Source organism: Gobius niger, assembly GCF_951799975.1.
Source record: "Gobius niger genome assembly, chromosome: 8".
NCBI classification, from domain to species: Eukaryota; Metazoa; Chordata; class Actinopteri; order Gobiiformes; family Gobiidae; genus Gobius; species Gobius niger.
The window spans coordinates 36,441,544-36,465,711 of NC_136859.1; the positions used below are offsets into that span (position 1 = coordinate 36,441,544).

At 46.7% G+C, this 24,168-nt stretch overlaps 3 protein-coding genes across 4 annotated transcripts in view; 2 read left to right on the plus strand and 1 right to left on the minus strand.

Moving 5' to 3' along the window:
• Positions 1 to 8,560, plus strand: part of ube2e2 (ubiquitin-conjugating enzyme E2E 2) — a 67,379-nt gene extending 58,819 nt beyond the window's left edge. For both annotated transcript variants that reach the window (XM_079562277.1, XM_079562276.1), the window contains 3 exons: positions 554 to 686; positions 5,745 to 5,892; positions 8,088 to 8,560. In XM_079562277.1, the coding sequence (XP_079418403.1) occupies positions 554 to 686; positions 5,745 to 5,892; positions 8,088 to 8,185 (379 nt within the window). In that variant the 3' untranslated portion in view covers positions 8,186 to 8,560. The remainder of the gene's footprint in view (positions 1 to 553; positions 687 to 5,744; positions 5,893 to 8,087) is intronic.
• The window catches only part of rab5ab (RAB5A, member RAS oncogene family, b), a 419,058-nt gene that overhangs the window by 313,994 nt on the left and 80,896 nt on the right, over positions 1 to 24,168 (plus strand). The gene's annotated exons all lie outside the window — the stretch shown is intronic.
• znf385d (zinc finger protein 385D) overlaps positions 1 to 24,168 on the minus strand; it is a 465,630-nt gene that overhangs the window by 294,791 nt on the left and 146,671 nt on the right. The window lies entirely within an intron of this gene.

The following is a 24,168-nucleotide window of genomic DNA, read 5'->3' on the forward strand; positions in this document are numbered from 1 at the left end:
AACTCCTAAAGACTTCCCCCGCTCACTTCCGTCAATAACCTTTAGGAGTTACTGCGCAGACGTTTTACTCCTCGTATCATTACGCCTCACAATATAGTCCCCCTTTTTATTTGCTTATAAAATCGACATGTTACATTTCTGTGTAAATATACTTCGCATGAAAACACTTCACGTAACTTTATTTAAATAGGGAACACGTGGAAGAGCTTGGTAGCTTCTATCGTGAGCTTTTTCGGAGCTATATGACAACTGGGAGAGGCTGCGTATGTGCTCCGTTTGCGTGACAGAGCGCACGGACAAAGACCAGACGGGGATATATTAACTCGACTAAAGTGAGGTAAGAACATATTTTAGTATGTAAAAACGGTGGCCTATTCCTTTAAGAAATGAAAATGCACAGATTGACTGTGTTTATGGCATTAGAAATGTAGTATTGAAAAGCATTCATTGTGACTTGCTGCTGCCTGTGTAAACCCTGTTTGAGTGTTTTGAGGATCTGTTCTCCGGTGTTTCTGCTCATCGTTGTCTAATGTACCGCCTTTATCATGTGCAGTGCCGGTCCTAAAGGAGACAACATCTATGAGTGGAGGTCCACCATCCTGGGCCCCCCCGGCTCCGTGTACGAGGGAGGGGTGTTCTTCCTGGACATCGCCTTCACTCCGGACTATCCCTTCAAACCACCCAAAGTAAGTCATGGCCGGCTAGAAAGTTGAGCTTTCAAGGTCTTAATCATTGAAAAAGTATTCAATTTGATCATGCCTAATGTAATGCCCTAAAACACTGACACTGAATAAATAACATGATCTTTTTAGTGTATGGGTCTTACATTTTCTTTCATCATTGTGTTAGAATTAAGCCTGGCTCACAAGGGAAGATTTTCCAGAGAGACCCCACACACAGCGATAAAACATCCGGGTTTAACAGTTGATGGTCTGATGGTCTTTCTCCGCTCTCTTCCGCCTCGGGGCTGATGGTCTTTCTCTGCTCTCCTCCGCCTCGGGGCTGATGGTCTTTCTCCGCTCTCCTCCGCCTCGGGGCTGATGGTCTTTCTCCGCTCTCCTCCGCCTCGGGGCTGATGGTCTTTCTCCGCTCTCCTCCGCCTCGGGGCTGATGGTCTTTCTCCGCTCTCTTCTGTCTCCTCCGCCTCGGGGCTGATGGTCTTTCTCCTCTCTCCTCTGTCTCCTCCGCCTCGGGGCTGATGGTCTTTCTCTGCTCTCCTCTGTCTCCTCTGCCTCGGGGCTGATGGTCTTTCTCTGCTCTCCTCTGTCTCCTCCGCCTCGGGGCTGATGGTCTTTCTCTGCTCTCCTCTGTCTCCTCCGCCTCGGGGCTGATGGTCTTTCTCTGCTCTCCTCTGTCTCCTCCGCCTCGGGGCTGATGGTCTTTCTCTGCTCTCCTCTGTCTCCTCCGCCTCGGGGCTGATGGTCTTTCTCTGCTCTCCTCTGTCTCCTCCGCCTCGGGGCTGATGGTCTTTCTCTGCTCTCCTCTGTCTCCTCCGCCTCGGGGCTGATGGTCTTTCTCCGCTCTCCTCTGTCTCCTCCGCCTCAGGGCTGATGGTCTTTCTCCGCTCTCCTCTGTCTCCTCCGCCTCGGGGCTGATGGTCTTTCTCTGCTCTCCTCTGTCTCCTCCGCCTCGGGGCTGATGGTCTTTCTCTGCTCTCCTCTGTCTCCTCCGCCTCGGGGCTGATGGTCTTTCTCCTCTCTCTTCTGTCTCCTCCGCCTCGGGGCTGATGGTCTTTCTCTGCTCTCCTCTGTCTCCTCCGCCTCGGGGCTGATGGTCTTTCTCCGCTCTCCTCTGTCTCCTCCGCCTCGGGGCTGATGGTCTTTCTCTGCTCTCCTCTGTCTCCTCCGCCTCGGGGCTGATGGTCTCTCTCCGCTCTCCTCTGTCTCCTCCGCCTCGGGGCTGATGGTCTTTCTCCGCTCTCCTCTGTCTCCTCCACCTCGGGGCTGATGGTCTTTCTCCGCTCTCTTCTGTCTCCTCCGCCTCGGGGCTGATGGTCTTTCTCCGCTCTCCTCTGTCTCCTCCGCCTCGGGGCTGATGGTCTTTCTCCGCTCTCCTCTGTCTCCTCCGCCTCGGGGCTGATGGTCTTTCTCCGCTCTCCTCTTCCGCCTCGGGGCTGATGGTCTTTCTCTGCTCTCCTCTGTCTCCTCCGCCTCGGGGCTGATGGTCTTTCTCCGCTCTCCTCTGTCTCCTCCGCCTCGGGGCTGATGGTCTTTCTCAGCTCTCCTCTGTCTCCTCCGCCTCGGGGCTGATGGTCTTTCTCCGCTCTCTGTCTCCTCCGCCTCGGGGCTGATGGTCTTTCTCCGCTCTCCTCTGTCTCCTCCGCCTCGGGGCTGATGGTCTTTCTCCGCTCTCTGTCTCCTCCGCCTCGGGGCTGATGGTCTTTTTCCGCTCTCCTCTGTCTCCTCCGCCTCAGGGCTGATGGTCTTTCTCCGCTCTCTCCTGTCTCCTCCGCCTCGGGGCTGATGGTCTTTCTCCGCTCTCCTCTGTCTCCTCCGCCTCGGGGCTGATGGTCTTTCTCCGCTCTCCTCTGTCTCCTCCGCCTCGGGGCTGATGGTCTTTCTCCGCTCTCCTCTGTCTCCTCCGCCTCGGGGCTGATGGTCTTTCTCCGCTCTCTGTCTCCTCCGCCTCGGGGCTGATGGTCTTTTTCCGCTCTCCTCTGTCTCCTCCGCCTCAGGGCTGATGGTCTTTCTCCTCTCTCCACAGTCTCCTCCGCCTCGGGGCTGATGGTCTTTCTCCTCTGTCTCCTCTGTCTCCTCCGCCTCGGGGCTGATGGTCTTTCTCCGCTCTCCTCTTCCGCCTCGGGGCTGATGGTCTTTCTCCTCTCTCCACAGTCTCCTCCGCCTCGGGGCTGATGGTCTTTCTCCTCTGTCTCCTCTGTCTCCTCCGCCTCGGGGCTGATGGTCTTTCTCCGCTCTCCTCTTCCGCCTCGGGGCTGATGGTCTTTCTCCGCTCTCCTCTGTCTCCTCCACCTCGGGGCTGATGGTCTTTCTCCGCTCTCTGTCTCCTCCGCCTCGGGGCTGATGGTCTTTCTCCGCTCTCCTCTGTCTCCTCCGCCTCGGGGCTGATGGTCTTTCTCCGCTCTCTGTCTCCTCCGCCTCGGGGCTGATGGTCTTTCTCCGCTCTCCTCTGTCTCCTCCGACTCGGGGCTGATGGTCTTTCTCCGCTCTCCTCTGTCTCCTCCACCTCGGGGCTGATGGTCTTTCTCCGCTCTCCTCTGTCTCCTCCGCCTCGGGGCTGATGGTCTTTCTCCGCTCTCCTCTGTCTCCTCCGCCTCGGGGCTGATGGTCTTTCTCCGCTCTCCTCTGTCTCCTCCGCCTCGGGGCTGATGGTCTTTCTCCGCTCTCTCCTGTCTCCTCCGCCTCGGGGCTGATGGTCTTTCTCCGCTCTCTGTCTCCTCCGCCTCGGGGCTGATGGTCTTTCTCTGCTCTCCTGTCTCCTCCGCCTCGGGGCTGATGGTCTTTCTCTGCTCTCCTGTCTCCTCCGCCTCGGGGCTGATGGTCTTTCTCCGCTCTCCTGTCTCCTCCGCCTCGGGGCTGATGGTCTTTCTCCGCTCTCTCCTGTCTCCTCCGCCTCGGGGCTGATGGTCTTTCTCCGCTCTCCTCTGTCTCCTCCGCCTCGGGGCTGATGGTCTTTCTCCGCTCTCTCCTGTCTCCTCCGCCTCGGGGCTGATGGTCTTTCTCCGCTCTCTGTCTCCTCCGCCTCGGGGCTGATGGTCTTTCTCTGCTCTCCTGTCTCCTCCGCCTCGGGGCTGATGGTCTTTCTCTGCTCTCCTGTCTCCTCCGCCTCGGGGCTGATGGTCTTTCTCTGCTCTCCTGTCTCCTCCGCCTCGGGGCTGATGGTCTTTCTCTGCTCTCCTGTCTCCTCCGCCTCGGGGCTGGTGGTCTTTCTCCGCTCTCTGTCTCCTCCGCCTTGGGGCTGATGGTCTTTCTCCGCTCTCCTCTGTCTCCTCCGCCTCGGGGCTGGTGGTCTTTCTCCGCTCTCCTCTGTCTCCTCCGCCTCGGGGCTGATGGTCTTTCTCCGCTCTCCTGTCTCCTCCGCCTCGGGGCTGATGGTCTTTCTCCGCTCTCTCCTGTCTCCTCCGCCTCGGGGCTGATGGTCTTTCTCCGCTCTCTGTCTCCTCCGCCTCGGGGCTGATGGTCTTTCTCTGCTCTCCTGTCTCCTCCGCCTCGGGGCTGATGGTCTTTCTCCGCTCTCTCCTGTCTCCTCCGCCTCGGGGCTGATGGTCTTTCTCCGCTCTCCTCTGTCTCCTCCGCCTCGGGGCTGATGGTCTTTCTCTGCTCTCCTGTCTCCTCCGCCTCGGGGCTGATGGTCTTTCTCCGCTCTCTCCTGTCTCCTCCGCCTCGGGGCTGATGGTCTTTCTCCGCTCTCTGTCTCCTCCGCCTCGGGGCTGATGGTCTTTCTCTGCTCTCCTGTCTCCTCCGCCTCGGGGCTGATGGTCTTTCTCCGCTCTCCTGTCTCCTCCACCTCGGGGCTGATGGTCTTTCTCTGCTCTCCTGTCTCCTCCGCCTCGGGGCTGATGGTCTTTCTCCGCTCTCCTGTCTCCTCCACCTCGGGGCTGATGGTCTTTCTCCGCTCTCCTCTGTCTCCTCCACCTCGGGGCTGATGGTCTTTCTCCGCTCTTTCCTGTCTCCTCCACCTCGGGGCTGATGGTCTTTCTCCGCTCTCCTCTGTCTCCTCCACCTCGGGGCTGATGGTCTTTCTCCGCTCTCTCCTGTCTCCTCCACCTCGGGGCTGATGGTCTTTCTCCGCTCTCTCCTGTCTCCTCCACCTCGGGGCTGATGGTCTTTCTCCTCTCTCCTGTCTCCTCCGCCTCGGGGCTGATGGTCTTTCTCCTCTCTCCTGTCTCCTCCACCTCGGGGCTGATGGTCTTTCTCGACTCTTCTGTCTCCTCCGCCTCTGTCTCTGTTGGCCCCTGCTCTTACATCTCTTTGTGCCAGGCGGAGAACTGCACTACAAACATGTCCTGAGTCCCGACACTTTAATAAGGGGCATTACAATTACCCAGCAGTACAACTTAAACCGCGGCCGGGTCAAGAAGTGGACAGGCCCTTCCAGAGTCCCGTGTGCACTCTGGAGCTATACGCAGAATGCCACTTCAGTCCTGGTTGGGACGATAAGCAACAATATCGTTAATTGTGATTAAAAAATGCAGCAATTAATTGATCGCCATATTTTTTATTTTCGGGATTTTTGTGCTAGATGATAATCGCTAAATCCATCAGACAACCAGTGCTGGTAACTTTCCCTGAGTGGGTACGTCTCCATTGAGATGTGACTAAAGTATTTAAGATTTCAGTACTTTAGTTCCTCATCCAAAGCCATTCTTGGATTACCCTCTGCAGAAATAGCATTTTCTGTGTCGCGCTGCTCATTAGCTGCTTGTTTTGTATTGATGAACCGTATAGTCCAAAATATGTGCCACACAGTGTGCCTTTAAATTCTTACTTTACATCTACAGTGATTTTTCAGTGATTTTTTTTTACACCATAGGCAAATATTGTGATAATATCGTTAATCTCAATTATGTTGGCCAAGATAATCATGACCCCAAATTTCATTATTGTCAGTCAAATGATAAAAATAAAAAAATGTATGACCCACAATAGTGGCCACATTAAATGTGACCATGATGGCCTTTAAAAGTATTTCAGAAGTGTTAAAAGTCCCCGCACTGGTGGCACAGCCATGTTGAGTCCTGTATCTGTGACCTTTGTGCCTGATGTGACTCCGAGCTGTGTGCGCAGGTGACTTTCCGGACGCGGATCTATCACTGTAACATAAACAGTCAGGGGGTGATCTGCCTGGACATCCTGAAGGACAACTGGAGCCCGGCCCTCACCATCTCCAAGGTGCTGCTGTCCATCTGCTCCCTGCTCACAGACTGTAACCCAGGTACGCTACAAACCGATCCACACAGCTGGCTCAGTCTTTGTGGGGGTTGTGTGCCTATCATGAGTGTTGGGGATTCATTTAGGTAGTAAACGATTAAAGCAGTGTGTTTTTGTGCATACTCCAGTTATGGCACATTAAGGGATGTGGTGTTTAATTTGGGGGAACTCAGATCTCCCTTTTACATGATCAAATTGAGGATTCGGCTTCTTGTATTGAGGCGACATCTGCGCAGCCGTGTTTACTGCACATTATATATCTGAGCAATAATATGGAGCTATGACAGACAGCAGATTGCATCCAAGCAGCGTGTGGGTCATTTGTTCCCTTTTCTCGTCCGGGTCTGTCTTTGCCCCGACGTGGACCAGGAAGCACTGGGGAAGGTTAAAGTCGGGGCTGGAGGGAGAGAGTGCAGCTGATGGAGCTCACCAACAGCCTCTTGGTTTTGTTCTTTTTTAACGATTTCCATTGGCAACAATTTTGACCAAAAACCTCATTTTGATTTCCTGACAGATACTGTCTTGTAATACATTCACATTAACGAGACCTTAAACCAGCGCATTAAAAAAATGTATCCAGTGTATTGAGGGAGACGCTCAGGTAAAGCAGAGGAGTCCTTTTCTAAACCAGTGTCTAATATTCAGATTTACCCCTTCACACTAACAAAAAGATCATCCAAAACAAATATTTTCTTTAAATAGTTGTGTCATTATCAACACAAACTGGTGGTTTTGATCGTTTCCCAGGTATTATGACATGCTTTTGTAATGTCCTATTGTATCTCATGTAAAGTGATCTTGGGTGTTTTGAAAGGCACCGACAAATAAAATGTATCATTATTATTATTATTATTACATGTACTAATTATAGCACCATAAACGTGTTATATTATATATTTGTGTCCTTCCAGTGAGTTTTGCAGATTTGGGAAAATGTCATGTCACAGTAGATCATTGTTAAACTCATAATAATGTGGCCAGAGTGAATCTATAGCATTGGCGACCAGCTCTTATCTGCCCCCTGAGCACCTTGTCATGCATTGTGGAGGCAACACGGCTCATATGCTGGTGGTGGCGCTTTGGCCGCACTATGGGGCGACTGGTTACATTCTCCCTCAGCCCAAAGTCCCCACATCATGCATTTGAGCGAAAACATACATTGCATTGGCTATAGAGTTGTAGGTGAGTCATGAGGTTCAAATTATTGCTGCCTTTAGCAGACACTTTTTCCTATATGTTCTGCAAATGGATAACTGTCTGTCTTCTATCAACTGTCCCTCTGCATTCTTAGAATACTCAAAATATGTCCAGACTCGTCCTCTTTGAAGGTAGATGTCCTGAACGCTGACGTGTAACCCTGGATGGTCATATGGATGGTGAATGGCCACCATGTCCCAACAAGGCTGTGACATCAGCAAAGAGGGGGCGGAGTCAAGCTTTGGCCTGGAATCATGGGGAGAGAGCTGGTCAGCCCCTTTAGGATCCCTGAAAAATCTGTGGAGGTTCTGACTGACCACTTTCTGGTGGTACAAAAAGAGCCATCATGAGGACACCATCCGCCCCTGACCTCAACCCTTGTGAGAACCTCAAGAAGAAGGTTCTTCTATTGAGAAGCCTCAAGCAAAACCTCTATGAGGGTGGGAGGCAGTTTTCATCCAAACAGCGGCTCTGGGAGGCTATTCTGACATCCTGCAAAGAAATCCAAGCAGAAACTGTCCAAAAACTCACAAATTTAATGGATTTAAGGATTTTGAAGCTGCTATCACACAAGGGCTCCTATGGTACAATATAACTTGACCTGTTAAGATGTTTTTGATTGAAATAGCTTTTGATGTCAGTAAATATGACCTCCTAATGCTGCACATTCAACAAATGACCATTTTCAGTTCTTTACAACCTGTGAAATATGTTGAAACTAGATTTTGAGTGGTTATATTTATGTTTGAATGAAATACTGCTATCATTTGGACTTTTTTTCAATCACATTCAAATGATCCTCTTAACAGTTGTGAAAATTCTGCTGTCATTTAAGTTGACAATTTACAAAATGTAATAAAACTGTCATTTGCATAATAATTTGGAACAAACTTTAGTTGGCACAAGCTTGTGTTGGACGTTCAGATCTTGGGAAAGGAACAGGCCATGTTAACGAAACATTTGTCAAATATCCTTCTAACGGAGCGTCTCTGTGTTCCGCAGCGGACCCTCTGGTCGGGAGCATCGCCACACAGTATCTGACCAACAGGACGGAGCACGACCGAATAGCCAAACAGTGGACCAAGCGATACGCCACATAAGACTCTTTCACCTATCCCCGCCCCCTTCACCCACCTAACCACACCTCTCTCTACCTCTGACCACCCTCTCCACCCCTCTTCCTTCCCGTCAAAGCACACTCACCCTCCACAAAAACGTAACCCGCTGTGGAACGGAAAGCTTCGTTTTTTTTTATACCGAGAATAGATTTTGGAGACTTTTTATTTATCACTTCCTGATTGTTGGATTTACATAAGACTCTCCCATATCCCGACCTCCTCATTTTTGTCCAAAATGCTCCGAGATTTTAATTTCCTTTTTATGTTTTGTACGGTTTTGGAGCTGATCGATGCTTTTAGACTTTCCGTCTTTTGAGTTTTGTACGTAATGTAAGGTTTGCAGGCCGCTCCGCTGATGGAAGGCAGGATTTGTACTGTTCAGATCCTATAGGCGCGGAGTGGTTCGTCGCACACTTGTATTTTTTTCCGAAGCACCCAATAAACACACTGTGGTCGGCTTGTGCGTCTCAAATTCTGTGAACGTTCAGCTCTACAAATGGATATGCGTAACATAAGTCCCTCTTATGTTGAGCTGCAAAATCAAGGCAGACCTGAATCATTTTAACGCTCCATATGAAAGGGATTTATGTTTATCTAATTATTCATTTATTAATTCATTTGAATCGATTTTCCTTTGAATAGCCCGATGTCGATTTAAAAAAACATAAGTCTGGTTATGGTCGTGTGTGAGTGCATGAACGATGTTTATTTCGATCAACAATAACTTCGGAACTAAATGAGATGGAAACGTCCATGCATCCATTTTCTTCTGCTTTATCCTGGGCCGAGTCACGGAGGAAGCAGTCTGAGCAGAGACGTCCAGACTTCTTCCCCTCCAGCTGTTCTGGGGGGACCCGAGGCCAAACCAGACCAGCTCGGAGACATACAGGTGAAACTTGGAAAATTAGAAAATCGTTAAGTGCATTCTGTTAACTTAGCTGTGAAACTGATATATGATAGACTCCTTACATGCAAAGTGAGATATGTATAGCCTTTATTTGTGATGATTTGTAATGACTGTAAGCCATAATCAAAATTATAACAAACAAAGGCTTGACATACGATAATTTGCATGTAATGAGTCTAGATCATATATTAGTTTCATATTTTAAGTTGAATTACAGAACTAAATGAACTTTTGAATATTGTAATTTTCCAAGTTTTACCTATAGTCTCTCCAGCGTGTCCTGGGTCTTCCACGAGGCCTCCTCCCAATAGGACATGTCACATGCCTCAGCTGGCTCCTTTCGAAGTGAAGGAGCAGCGACTCTACTCCGGGCTCCTCCCGGGTTACTGAGCTCCTCACCCGGTCTTGAAGGGTGCGCCCAGCCACCCTGCGAAGGAAGCTCATTTCGGGCGCTTGTATCTGTGATCTTGTCCTTTCGGTCATTACCCAGATCTCATGACCATAGGTGAGGGTGGGAACGATCGACTCCACTCCCTCTTCAAATAACTAGTGGCAAATAGCCATCGATCCACTTTTTTCTCCTTTTCCGTTACCGGGTCGGGGGGGCAGCTGTTGGAGCTGCCCAAATCACATTGCAGCAGCCCCTATGGCTCCTCCTGCAGGTGGTGGGTCCACAGGAGGACGGCCTCATGGTTCTCACCGGGCCTGTTGGTCTCTCATAAGGGGCTTCTGAACCACTCTTTGTCTGACCCGTCACCTATAGGACCTGTTTGCCCTGGGAGACCCTACAGGGGCACGAAGCCCCGACAGCAGAGCTCCAGGATCATTCGGATGCTTAAACCCCTCCACCATGTTAAGGTGGCAGTTTCAGGAGCGGGGCAAATAGCTAGTAAAAAAAATAGCTCCCCCTGGATTTGGTTTAGAAGATATTCGGGACAAGGAAACTCTGAGTGGTTTATTTCCAATAATCTTGCCCTGGAGCTTCAGTCTGAGTGTTCGTGGTGGCCATGGCAACAAAGGGGGAGTTCAATTCTTAATGTAAATTTTCAGATTATTCTCTAGTTGAGTTAGCTTCTACTATTTGTAGCATTAGAGAATGTCTTCCATATCCAAGTAAAATTGGTACAGCGTGATCTCCTTAACTGAATCGAGAATCAATCAAAGCGAATCGGGCCCTTGTGAAGTAGAGGATTTGGGTGAATCCTCCAGCCAGGTGTTTCTGACCATTAGCCTGGCTTCACATCTGGAGATGGGTCCCTGGGCGTCGGCCAACACAGGTCCTACAGTCGCCCCAGGGTCATTGAGGATGGGTCATGCAGAGAATGAATTTCCCTATGGGGGTCAATAAAAAGTACGATACCCAGCCCTAGTTATTAGTGTGAGTCAGAGGATTTTAAACATTAATAGAAAGTTATTCAGTATAATTGATATGAGGTCAAATAACAATGTAAATAATCACAAATTTGGTGTGTGTGTCTTGTGAGCTGAATCCAAAAATCCCATTGGTTTTGCTCAATCAGGTCCATATTTTTACCCCTCGGCCAAATCTTGCCAAAGAGTCTTTTTTTTAACGTCATAGTGAAGCTTATATCGTTGACTAGATTTGGTTGAGTTGATGTTTCGCTTCTTGTGGAGCACAAGAGCTACAAATCCTCTGCAGATAGATTGTTTATAAGGTTCTTTTGTAAAGATGGAGGTATAACATTTTATTTTGAAATTTTGTTAAAATACTGGATGTGTTTCTGATAAGAGACGCATCATTCATGTCTGGAAACGCCTCTTTAGGAAGACTGAAGTGAATTTATACTTTTATACATCAAAACAAAAAAAATACCTATTGTCTTTCTGAAAGCACCTTATAAATGTTGAAACAAGAATGAACGTAATAAAGTAGTGTTGTTCCGATCCCAGAGCAGGGTTCAGAGTAGTGTCCGATACTGAGTCCGATACCGCAGCAAGTGAATAAAAACAATGACGAAGCTTGTAAAAAAAAGTATGCCTAAATCTGTGTACTGTGACCTGTGCTGTTTGATTGTAAAAGGATGACACAAATGTGATTTATTAGGGCTTTTCTTGTCTGCATAGCCCAAAAAACACAATCTGGTATGTAATAGGTTAGGCTTAAGGTACTCACCGATACCAAAGATTTTCCAGGTATCGGCGTAAAATCAAAGACCAGTGTCCGTATTGGGAACGAGCCTAAATGAAAGAATTCTGTGAAAAGAAGCAAAGTGCCCTCAACTCAACCAAACCCGTTAACAATCTTAAGCTTTGCTACTATGAATACTTCCTGGACGAATGAGAGCCTTCACAAACACGTCTCTCTCAGGTCAGCGTCCTGGTGCCTCTGTGTGGGCACCAGGACGCTGCTGCTGACTGTGGACTCCTCAGGCGCATCGGTAACTCTACACCAGAGCGTTGAGGTAAGACGGAAAGTGTCGTCATTCACAATGTTTTCGAGTCTAAAGCAGAGGAAACTTTTAGCTTTTCTCAAAATGCTCAATGTGTTGATCTTGTGGCTTTTGACATTTCTGCGCCGCAACGATGTGTTTAACCTCTTAACTCCCGCCCGAACCAGATTTTTTTTTCCATAATTTTTTTGTTGGATGTTCAACTCATTTTTGTAACTTTTTTGTCATTTTTTCATCAATTTTTTATCAAATTTTTGTCATTTTTTGTCACATTTTTGTCATTTTTGGTCAATTTTTTATCACATTTTTGTAATTTTTTTGTCATTTTTTCATCATTTTTTTTAAATCAATTTTTTGTCACATTTTTTGTCAATTTTTTATCACATTTTTGTGATTTTTTTGTCATTTTTTCATCAAATTTTTATCAATTTTTTGTCACATTTTTGTCATTTTTTCATCAATTTTTCATCAAATTTTTGTCATTTTTTTCTTCAATTTTTTGTCAATTTCTTGTGACATTTTTGTGACATTTTTCCCACTTTTTCACCAATTTTTTGTCACTCTTTTTTTCAATCTTTTCTCACTTTTTTGTCACACAGCTTTTTTTCCAGAAGCTTTTCATCAATTTTTTATCAATTTTTTGTCATTTTTTGGTCACATTTTTGTCATTTTTTTGTCAATTTTTTATCACATTTTTGTCATTTTTTGTCACATTTTTGTCATTTTTTTCTTCAATTTTTTGTCAATTTTCTCACTTTTTTGTCACACAGCTTTTTTTCCAGAAGCTTTTGGATTGGGGTAAAGCCAAACTGGAGAAAATGTGCTCGGTTCAGGTGGGAGTTAAGGAGTTAAAACTTGTCTCTAGACTATGTGTTGTGTTCAGGTGATCATGAAAAGCTGCTGTTCCTCTTTTGTCCAGCAGAGGGTAGGCACTCCTCAGTGATGTGCGCAGAGCAAATATATCAAATCAAATAAATCACCCATTACAAGGATTACAGAAAATGGAAACCTCCGTCGATTTGGAATTCATTTATATAAAGCAAAATCATTTCCAAGCAGCAAGCTTAATGGTGTCATTTGGCCAGTTAAAAGTCAGAAATCCTTGAAATATGACAGTGTTGTGTGTTTTTATTGCCACAGAAATTCCCCTCTGCCGTGACTGTAACTTATTCATGAGAAACTACTGAACTTTCACACCATAGACACTGATCAGGGCCTGTAGGAACCCAGAGCATGACAACGGGCGATAACATTGTAGAGCCGATAATGAAATATGTCTTTTCTAAAATCGTTCACAAATGTAATGAATTCAACCCATAATGTAATAATACAGCAAGCTGACTTTATTTTCAAAAACTATAACATTGTTTTTGTGCTTTTTTTCTCTCAAATGTTACATGACCTGTTATTTTGTGTGGTTTTCATCAGCTTTTGTATTCATTGTGTATTGTTGTTTATTTTTCTCTAATGTTTTTAGTTGCATTTCCCTACGTTATCGGCTCCTACAGGGCTGCAAGTATTTCTCCATTGACTGTTGGCAATGCTCTTCCTCTGACCTGCCCTCTCGTCCCTGGCATCGGCCCATGTTGCTGAGGTCGAGTGCGTCTTGCTCGCTCAGTGGCGGTTGTGGTGACTCTCGTAGGCAGAAGCAGCTGCTGCACAAGGTGAGGCTGGAACACAAATGTAGATCACAAACTAGGTCAGGGCTTTTTCGACACAAACACCTTCCTCACGTGAACACACCAACTCATTCGGTTCACATGCTCAGAAGAGTCTGGAGTAACACATTACACAGCCTCTCGTAAGTACTAATACACCGTTTACACATTTTGTCATGTTTACAACCATAAACATAAAGATTTTATTTTGATTTTTTTACTGAACGTGCACACACAAGGAACAGACAACTGTGAAGTGAAAGTAAAATGATACATGATTCTGTTATTTTTCAAAAAATAGAAAAGTGGGGCTTGCATAAGTATCATACAGTATTTTCTGAGTGCATTAAATTGCCTTTAAAACATTTCTAATGACTCCAGAATGTTCACACCTTGGCCTAACGGTTAAATAGAGGCACCTGTGTGTAATCTACTCTCAGTATAGTTTCAGCTGTTCTGTGAGGGCCTCAGAGCTGTGGTCACTAAACAACATCATGAAGGCCAAGGAGCACCAGAGAGGTCAGGGATAAAGCTGTGGAGAAGTTTAAAGCAGCGTTAAGTTATACAAAGATTTCCCAAGATTTAAACATCTCCCGGAGCAACTGTTCAATCCATCATTCAGAAATGGAAAGAGTAAAGCGCCACTGAGAACTTACCAAGACACGGTTTTCTATTTTTTGAAAAATAACAGAATCATGTATCATTTTGCTTTCACTTCACAGTTGTCTGTTGTGTGTGAACGTTCAGTAAAAAAATCAAAATAAAATCTTTGTTTATGGTTGTAAATATGACGAAATGTGCAAAAGTTCAAGGTGTATTAGTACTTTCGAGAGGCACTATATATATACTACTACATAATAATAATAATAATGTTATATACTATAATATAATCTGACATGTGATCATCCAACACTCTGGGTTCTATGTGTGGGAGTTTTAGTTCAGCTCCTCCTGCAGAACCAGGTTGTGCATATTAAATTGAAATGTTTTAAATGAAATATGCACAAATTTAAAGCGTTGTTTACGTCTGATAAATGGACTTAAAAGGGCTAAAAGGATGGAGCAGATCCATGTGTTTTGGAGCGTGGGGCGGGGTTGGTGTGAGGGCAGTTCCTGGAGTCTGTGCTGTGGCTGTGGGAGATTTCCAGGGAAACATGAATCATTTCCGCACAGCCTGGACTCAGTTACAGGAGGCAGAGTACAGAGTCACACTCCGGGCCCAACTTTGACTACGGGGTAAACAGCCTTTCAAATACATTTAACCGACAATAGTCAAGAATATGATCAAATAAATCTAAACAATAAAGCCGTTCAGACTGTTACATTTCCAAATGAACAGAAGAGGGGCAAATGGTCAGAGTAAAAGTTTGCACCAGGTAAGCCTGGAAATAAAAGGAACAGACGTAGCAACAAACATTAAAAAAACAGTTTATTCATTGGATGTTAAAGATCTATATTTAAAAAAAAATCTAAATTGGACAAGTTCAACAGGCACCATACAGTAAAAGTTAGTTTTGTTTGTTCTTAAACATTGACGAGCTGATTCACAGCAAACTAAGGTCAGTAAAGTAGTTAATTGAATCAAACTTTCAAATCCAAAGTGCCCGAGTGCTAAGAGGTGCTTGCTTGGTTGGGTACATGAGCAAAAATAACCCCAGATGAGTTTAAAGGTGCATTATGTAACTTTCTATGCAGAAAAAAGTCATGTGTGTTTGACCTGGCAGTGACCCAGCGGCTGTTTGAGGGGTCACCATGGCACGGTGCTTTCTACAACACTCCAGGATCAAATGCTTTGTAGGTTTTCTGGTCAGCAGTGAAAACCTCCCAAACAGTTGATCTCGCAGCGTCCTGGAGAACGCTGTGATCAACATTGGCATTTTCTTTTAAAACTCTCTCTGAATGGAACAAACTTCCAACTGCACTAAAATTATGCAAAGACTTGAAACGATTTGGCCTGGGTGTGAAACAACATTTTCTGGGAAATCAAACATGTCGGCATTAAAGCAACAACTAAATTTGACATCTGAGAAGGGTATTGGCGGGTATAGACTATAGAGGAACAAGTTTTCCCTTTAATAAAATGTACTTTTTAAAAATTGTATATAAAATGTCAATACTGTCTGTAAATATTATGAACTGTATTTTTTTATGCTTTGTGTAGTGTTTGTAATTGTCTGTCTCGGGGACGGCCGATGGAAATTATCTCCAAGAGCTAAAGTCTGGTACAAAGCATCTTTTCATCTGCTGATTAAAGCTCCTGTACATGTCCCTGTCAAATAAATAAACTAAACTAAAAACTAAACAAATGGCCGCTGATTGCCCTGCTTTACGACCACAGCGCTAGGGGGCGTCATTGCTGCAGTATCTCCATATAGGGGCGGCAGAACAAGCTAGTCATCCATAAGCTACCATTACACTTTAGACACATTAAAAACAACCTTAAAGCCTGGTGGCTAATTTTCCTAAACTTTCTATAGCGAGATATTCCTCCTGTGAAAACACTGGGTTAGGCTCAGTTACAGGACCAGGCTGGTTTTCGTAAGGAACATTTTAACAAATCTCGTATACTAATGAGAGCCGGACTTTGATTGACAGGCCGTTAGCATTAGAGCTAATGGCGCGGGCGTGGCTACAACCGAACTACACGTCACGCAAGGGCCGAGTCTACAGTGAAGATCCCGCCCTTATGCCCTCATTAGGAACATGCTCCGTCACAGCAGGGGAGGAGGAGTCTGTAAATCCGCCATGACTTCCCCCTCGAACGTAGCCTCAGAATACCCACGTGTGCGCGCCAATCATTTGGAACTGCACAACGGCCTGGGGACCATGGCTGAAATTTTCGCATGGATTTGGGACCAATCAAAGAGGAGGGACGGCAAGACGATGACGAGCTATTCCACAAACGAAAGCTGGTAGTTTATTTACGGGTACATTATGCCATGCTGACCACTCACAGCCGCTGTCAAATACACAGTACACAGTCTCATCTGCTGAAGTGACCGTGCAGGCCCCTCTGTAGCTACAACCAAAACTAAACGTTCTCCAAGCTGGAATCATGTCTGACACGACAGCGCTCAGGATCTATCAGCCTCAGAGACCGAGCCTGAAGTCTGGGCACGTTTTGGGTATTGTAAGAAAGCTGAAGGACAGTTGACAGAGACAGTTTTCCTGTTTGTGGAACGTGCAGGAAAAAGTGTCTCTAAAGCAGCAATACTTGGAACCTCTGACTCTCCTGCGTGACCGTCTAACGTTAGCGTTTTAGCTGAAATACTGATGTGGGACTTTGGGTTGAGGGAGAATGTAACGAGTCGCCCCATAGTGCGGCTGCAGCGCCACCGCCAGCATAAGCCGTGTCCGGATACCTCCGCACAATGGCACAATGCGTTACGGGGCTCCCGGTGGCAGATTCGAATAGATTGACTTTCACCGCAGTTTTATGAATTTAATAATGATCACTGTCTGATGGCATTTCCCCAAATCTGCAAAGCAAAAGCTCACTGGAAGGACACAAACTGAGAACAATTGTCCTGATATAGACGCTTTATCTTGTTCAAAAATATTCTTCTTCGTTTCTGGCGCTATAAATAGTACATGTAATACCCTCGAAACATCAACAACACATCGTTATAGTTCCTTTACTTTGATGTGAAAAGTTGCACTTTTGATAAGGCTTTGTCTGTATTTTTTTTTCTTAATGTATTAAACACTGTTTTTTGAAACTATTTCAGTTTGTGTAGGACTATCAATGCTTTCTGAACATATTAACACACATTAAAAAAGAATATACTGCAATAATACTGAAAACCGTGATGATTTTGGTCACAATAACCGTGAGATAAAATGTTGATACCGTGACAGCCCTAGACCTAAGGTGGCAGTAGTGAATATAAATATATATATATATATATATATCCTCAATGCCGCTGAGGCGACCTGTCGGAGCAGTGGACCCTTACCCAGATGTGGAGCCAGGCTGATGGTCAGAAACATCTGGCTGGATGATTAACCTATTGTACATGTTTCTAGTGGTAAGGGAAACCGGAGTACCAGGAGGAAACTGCACAGAAAGTTCCCTTCAGAGGATCAAACCCAGGACCTTCTAGCTGTGAAGCACGAGCGCTAACCACCCCAGTGTGGTGGGGATAACTACTACAGGGTATTTACAATTACATTTCTGCACGGCGAGCATCTATTTGAGCCACCCTACTAACCACGCCCACCTGCTCGTACCAGCAATGACCCGACTGAGCTCTAAAGGATTAAGAGTAGCTCACGCACTTGTGACGGCCTAATGTGTTTTATGACAGCGCCGGCATTTCAATAAACTCTGAGAAGAAAAGACACGAAGGCACAGTTGAAAGTCGGTTCTGTATAATGTAAACCCGTCGGCTCCAGAGAGACTGACCACGGAGGAATGTGTGCTGAAGGTCATCAGCTCAGGGCAGGATCACTTTGTCCACTGCTGTTAAACATGTCCCCACATGTGTCAGCATCTGTAAACATTTTGTTTTTATTAAATATGTTTGGCAAAGGTAAGATGGAAAACCTGGAACAATGAATAAACAAACTGTAACCTGTAAACATGAATAATGTACGATATGTTCTTGGACTATTATAAAAATCAAATTGAGGGACATCGATGCAGATATTTGCAGTCTTAGTGCGTTAGTGCTTAGAACAGAATTTTAGGGTAGAATCCATGGGACTTAGTTAGTCCAGGATGGCGACTCATAAACAGGTTCTACTTTTCCTTTTAGCTAGTTTTAGTTCTTTAGTCTTTCCTGCTGTTGCTTCAAATCTGATCTGTCTTCATTTGGTGAGTGTTTCTGTCTTACTGATTGTGATGTTTGTTTTTAGCATGTTTAGCATGATGTAACTTTTAGCATGTCCTCTGTCCTCTGTCCTCCCTGGGAGACGCTCGAATGCCTGCTTAACGCGTTGACTTCCATTGCATGCAAACATTTTGGTGATGTTTCCTCAGGCTGATGATCCCCGGTTCGCCTTGACTCTCCGGGCTGGTGCTGGTGTGGTTTTCAGTGTGGCTTTGGCCGAGGTGTCCCAGCTTGGACCAGACACGGTCCAGACCTGAGGCAGAGCTGGTGTGGCTATAGCTGAGACCTCAACAGGCACTTACACATGTTTTAAACAGGATTTTATCATGGCTTGAGTCTGCACTCTCAAAAACACACCTGTATTGTTGAAATAAAATGAAATAAAGAATATGATGTCATGTTTAGGTTGTATGTGCTTGAGCACACTGGGGAGTTGTCCCCACAGTTAGAGGGTGTCCAGGGGAGGCAGGAGGGTTGAAAGTATCAGAGGAAGGTAAAACTCACCAAAGCACAATCAGGAAACACATTTTTCATTCACAAGTTCGCGCTCAGGACCAGGAGCGGCTGTTCGCTGAAGTCACCAACTAGACTTGAAAGTGACTCATGTACTTCAGTATTACATTTGTGATCAGTGACCTCCAGTGCCACCAGGGCTGCACAGTTTGAGCTGGACTCTGGAGTGCTACAGGCCAATGAGCTCGTCAAAGACACATTTAGGGAGAGGGAAAGCCGTGTGTAATGAATCATATTCTAAATAAAAGGTGATCTCTCCACATGATCCTTTATTACCCCATCGCTGCCCTGAAATACCGACCTACCTTTGCTCCGCGCAGGCTTGTATCTAGGTTAAAAGAGGAGCTGCTTTTGGCGAGTCGTTCGAGGACGGCAATATTTAGAAACGAAGAGGGAAGAGCGTCCGGACTGGAGCGCCTCACGTGAAGTCGGCTCCAAGTGGGTCACCTCCAGAAAAGAGCCGACGAGAGGGAAAAGTTCAGCCAAATGAATCATCCGAGCCAGAGTTTCTACAAAGACATGTCAGCAACTTCAACTTGTTTTTGTGTCCGCTGCTGTGCCGCCGTTTGCACAATTAGTCAAAAAGAAACTAAACTATTCACGACTACAGTAACTATTTTGTTACAGGAAATTTGTACTTTAAAGTAGAAAGTACAAATCTGTTTAAAAGGATCTGCGTCATGCTATTTTAGCCATCCCAAAGTAAAGTATAGGCATGGATATGATATATTGTACCTCTACCACTATGGAGAACTATTTTTTTTGTGAGAAATATAAATATTTTCTGGGGGTATTTTGCAAACCCAGAAGACAAGACGCTTTGATTCAGTAAACTCCGCCCCCTCTCTCCGAGCGGATCTGCCCATGCATTATTAGCAGTAAAATAAATATAAATATCACAGCAATAAGTGAAGTTACTTCACAATGCAGATATAAGGAGTTGACATCTGCAACACAGCTTCATTATGGCTAACACACACGCTAACACACAAGCTAACACACGCGCTAACACACACGCTAACATGCGTTCTGACTCACCACCGCTCTGTCCCGGCCTCTCCATCACATTGGGGACTCGCGTTGGTTATAAAAGTTAATCCACTTTGCGAAGATTCACCAAACATCCATCAGAGACAGTCACAGAAAACACTATTTTGGTGAGAGTCGCTGAATCCCGGAAATAAATTCCAACTTCTGGCGAGTGTCCACTTCTTTAGGAAGGTTGAATAAAGTCCTGCACCTCTCGTAGCCAAACTCGCTTTTCTCCGTGACATTATCGTTAGGTAAGAAAAAAGAACAGGCGTGTCCAGAATAGTTTAGAAAGAGCTCCATCTTCACATCCTTCAGTGCAAACATGACATCTGTTCAGACGCTCAGGGGTGCGTTTGTTTTGCGTTTGTTTTTGTAAGCTGCGCCCGAAAGCGACAACGCCACCTAGTATTTAAAAGAGGCTAGGAACTCTAAAACCAATTAAAACAAGGCAAGCAGTGTAATCAACCAAATACAGAGTTAAAAAGGTTTTTAAAAAATAATTTATTACAGGAACTAAAAACAACAGTGAATAATGATGCCAGAAAAATAAAACGTTAAAAATCTAAGAGTTCATTAAAAAATAAAATAAAAGAAGGACCCAAGCGGTAGTGAGGGGTGGGGGCGGCCAGCAGAGGTGTGGTTCAGTTCTCTTCCTCGGCGTCCCTGTAGGTAAACACGGCAAAGGCAGTGATGTGTCCTTTTAGGGCAGACGGCTCTAGAGCCAACACAATCAATCCGGCCAGAGTACTAGAGAGATACTTACACGCGGGGGCAGAGTTACTCTGCCCGCCTGCCGTGATCAGCGTCGTACTCTGGCTTCACTGGATGGTGGTGCGTGACTGGTCCTCCCGCTGGCGGAGCCGCTGTGGAGGACAAAACTCAGGGGCAGTCACTTGGCCCACACAGCTACCCACTTCAGGCAGCAGCTAACTTCAAAATACGCCAGAGTACTAGGGAGCGTTACTTACGCGCAGGGGCAGAGAAACTCTGCCCGCCTGCCGTGTTGCATGTCGTACTCTGGCTTCACTGCTGCTGCCGCTCCCGGTGCTGTTCCTGCTCTCCGCCGTCTCCGTGTCTCGCCCAAGCCAGCCGGTCCTTCCTCTCGTTACCCGCTTCTGCCTTTCAAATGGCCCAGTGTCCAATAAAAGCTCATTGTCCGCCACCAGCCGCCACGCTCATTGGATAAAAACTAGGTTAAAACAACCTGCCACAGGTGTGAGGGTCCCGGTGATTAAAAACAGGAAATAAAAAGCACAGCAACGCACCACGATAAAAACACTTCAAAATAAAAGCACACACAAACAATAAAATCAAATGTGCAAAATGCTGCGTGCAAATTTATCATCCTGTGACATCCCCCCCTACTTTAAGGGTGGCAGTCCCTGTCACCTTAGTTTTCATCTGGCCTAAAACGAGCTGGTGGCTGCCCAATGTTCGACCTGACTGAACGTCGTGGGCTTGGCGGAGGCTCCGGTGGGTATACAGGAGGATTAAACAAAAAACAGTAGTATGGGCCTTGGCCTTGTGCACCAGTCTCTAATGGGGCATCAAGAGTCTGTTCAGGGTCCTCATCAATGGGTCCAATACATGGTTTCAAAGAGTTCCTGTGGAGAGTCCTCTCCTTCCCTCCTTTCTCAGGCCTAATTTTATAAACGACCCCGGTGTCCCCAGTCTGCCCTAGTACTACGTAGGGTTCCGGGTCCCAGCCAGGGTGAAGCTTGCCCTGACCCTTACGGTTCCTGTCCCTCACCCACACTCGTTCACCAGGGGCTAAGGGCAAAGCGTTAGCCCTACGGTCGTAGGTTTGTTTGTTACTGTCTGCTGCCTTTTCTATGTTTTGCCTGGCCATATTATAGGCAAGAGAGAGCTTGTGGTGGTGGTCTCTAACCCAACCCTGTAAATCATAACTCTCGGGCTGTCTGCTCACACCTAGACCTACGTCCACCAGTTGTCTTAAGTGTCGGCCAAACATTAAAAATGAGGGCGCATAGCCAGTAGCGCTATGGACGGTATTGTTGTAAGCTGCCAAAAGTTCAGGTAGGTAATCCGGCCACCTATGCTGTCTCTCAGCCTCAAGCGAGCGCAACATATTAAGCAAGGTTTGGTTCATTCTCTCTACACTACCATTACCAGCCGGGTGGTATGGAGTGGTCCTGCTCTTGCTAATGCCATAGAGCTGACATAGCTGTTGAACAAGGGCAGACTCGAAGTTAGCACCCTGGTCTGAATGGAACCTGGCAGGGCAACCAAAAACCTGGATTACAGCCGACCACAGAGCATGGACAGTAGTCTCTGCTGTTTGGTCCTTTGTGGGGACTGCCCAAGCATAGCGGGTAAATTGGTCAGTCATAACTAAAATGTTTTGAAAGCGGTCAGTGGCTCTGCCCAGAGTCAGGTAGTCCATGCCTACAACCTCTAAAGGGAAAGTGGCGATAAAAGGATTTAGCGGGGCCCTTGGCTGAGCCCTGTTTTGCAAGCTGCAGGCGACACACCCCTGTTGGAACTGACGCACCTCCATGTCCATGCCTGGCCAATAGAAGAACTGTCGTATCCTGGAGAGTGTCCTTTCAGCTCCTGCGTGGGCGGCCGCTTCATGGTATCTTTTCCAGACTTCCTGGCGCTTGACAGTTGGGCACACAACCTGGACACAAATCTCAAAGGTTTTGGGGTCTTTGACCCTTCTGCACAATAGCCCGTCCGCCATTTGTAGTTTCTCCCATTGTTGGAGAAGTTTTTGGGTCTTCACCGGTAACGACCGTCTGGTCGGTACATCAGGCATAGATCCTTCAGTCACGTACCTTGCCACCATTTGGATATCATCGTCCGCGTCTTGTAAGGTCTTCCACTGGTCCTCCAAGTGCAAACCCGGCTCCTGAGTTATAGGGTTCACCTCCAAGGCTGCAGTGAGCTGGGCAACCTCGCCGCTTACTCCTGTGGATGGGTCAGCAGGAAATCTAGACAGGGCATCGGCATTGACATTTTCCCGACCAGCACGATATTTCACTTGGTAATCAAAGGAGGCAAGTTGGGCAACCCAACGTTGCTCTACGGCACCTAAACGGGCTGTTTGTAAATGGGCAACAGGGTTATTGTCTGTAAAGACCGTAAACTTGGCTCCAGTTAAATAGTCTTTGAATTTTTCAGTTATGGCCCATTTCAAAGCCAAGAGCTCCAGTTTAAACGAGCTGTAATTTGCGTCATTCCTCTCGGTTGGATGCAGACTCCGACTAGCGTATGCGATCACACGTTCCCGGTTATCGTGTACTTGTGCCAAAACAGCACCGAGGCCTTGATGGCTGGCATCCGTGTACACGACAAATGGCTTGGTAAAGTCTGCATAGGCCAAGACTGGTGGTTGGGTCAAGGAAGATTTTAACTGTGCGAAAGCAGCTTGACACTCTGGTGACCAATGGACTGGGATCTCTGATTTATTCTTTACCGAGACACCAGTCAAGAGGGCGGTTAGAGGCCGGGCGATTTTAGCAAAGTTTGGTACAAAGCGTCTATAGTAACCGGCTAGGCCAAGGAAGGCTCTGACCTCCCGTACAGTAGCCGGTGCAGGCCAATCTAAGACGGCAGAGATTTTGTCCGAATCTGGTCTTACCCCCACCTTGTCAACCACATGGCCCAGAAACTTCACCTCGTGCTGAAACAGTTTACACTTGTCCATCCTAAGTTTGAGTCCATGTTGCCACAATCTTTGGAAAACTTCCTCCAGATGCTGCAAATGAGAGGAGAAATCAGGGGAGTAAATGATTACATCATCAAGGTACACCAACAAGGATTCAGTTATCTGACCACTTAAGCACTGCTGCATCAGTCGTTGGAAAGTAGCAGGCGCATTGCAGAGGCCAAAGGGCATGCGTTCAAACTCAAAGAGGCCCATAGGTGTGGTGAAGGCAGTTTTCTCCCGGTCTCTTGGGTCCATCTCGACCTGCCAGTACCCACTTGCTAAATCTAGCGTGGAGAACCATTCTGCTCTCGTCAAACTAGTCAAGGTCTCTTCAATTCGAGGAAGTGGGAATGCGTCCTTGTGGGTAACAGCGTTGATTTTCCTATAATCCACACAAAACCTCCAAGTGCCATCTTTCTTTCTGACTAGGACTATTGGTGCGGCCCAGGGACTGCAGCTCTCGCGTATCACACCTTTCTCCAGCATATCTGCAAGCAAGGCCTTGATCTCTTTGTACATTAGAGGTGGTAAAGGTCGGTACCTTTCTTTGATGGGAGGGGCATCTCCCGTGTGAATGCGATGTTGCACCAAGTCAGTCCTCCCGAAATCCTCGTCATCTGCGGCAAAGACCTTTCTCCATTTCTGAAGCAGGGTTTGGAGTTCCAGCTGTTGTTGATTGGTCAAATGTGGACAGTCAATGAGTTTGCTCACTCCCTCTTCGGTGTGTTCCTCTTTGTTGACGCTCAGCGTATCCACTACACCAACCTCCACGACACCATCCGGGCCCACGGTCAGGCTCAGGTCACGGGCTCCCTGGACATCCGCCTCCTCCACTTGGTATAACCGGCCCAGCTTCTGATAGCGTCCTATAGAGACTGGGTACGTATGGGGGTTACAGACACGGACAGGGAACCTCCCTCCTCGCACAACAGATAGGGT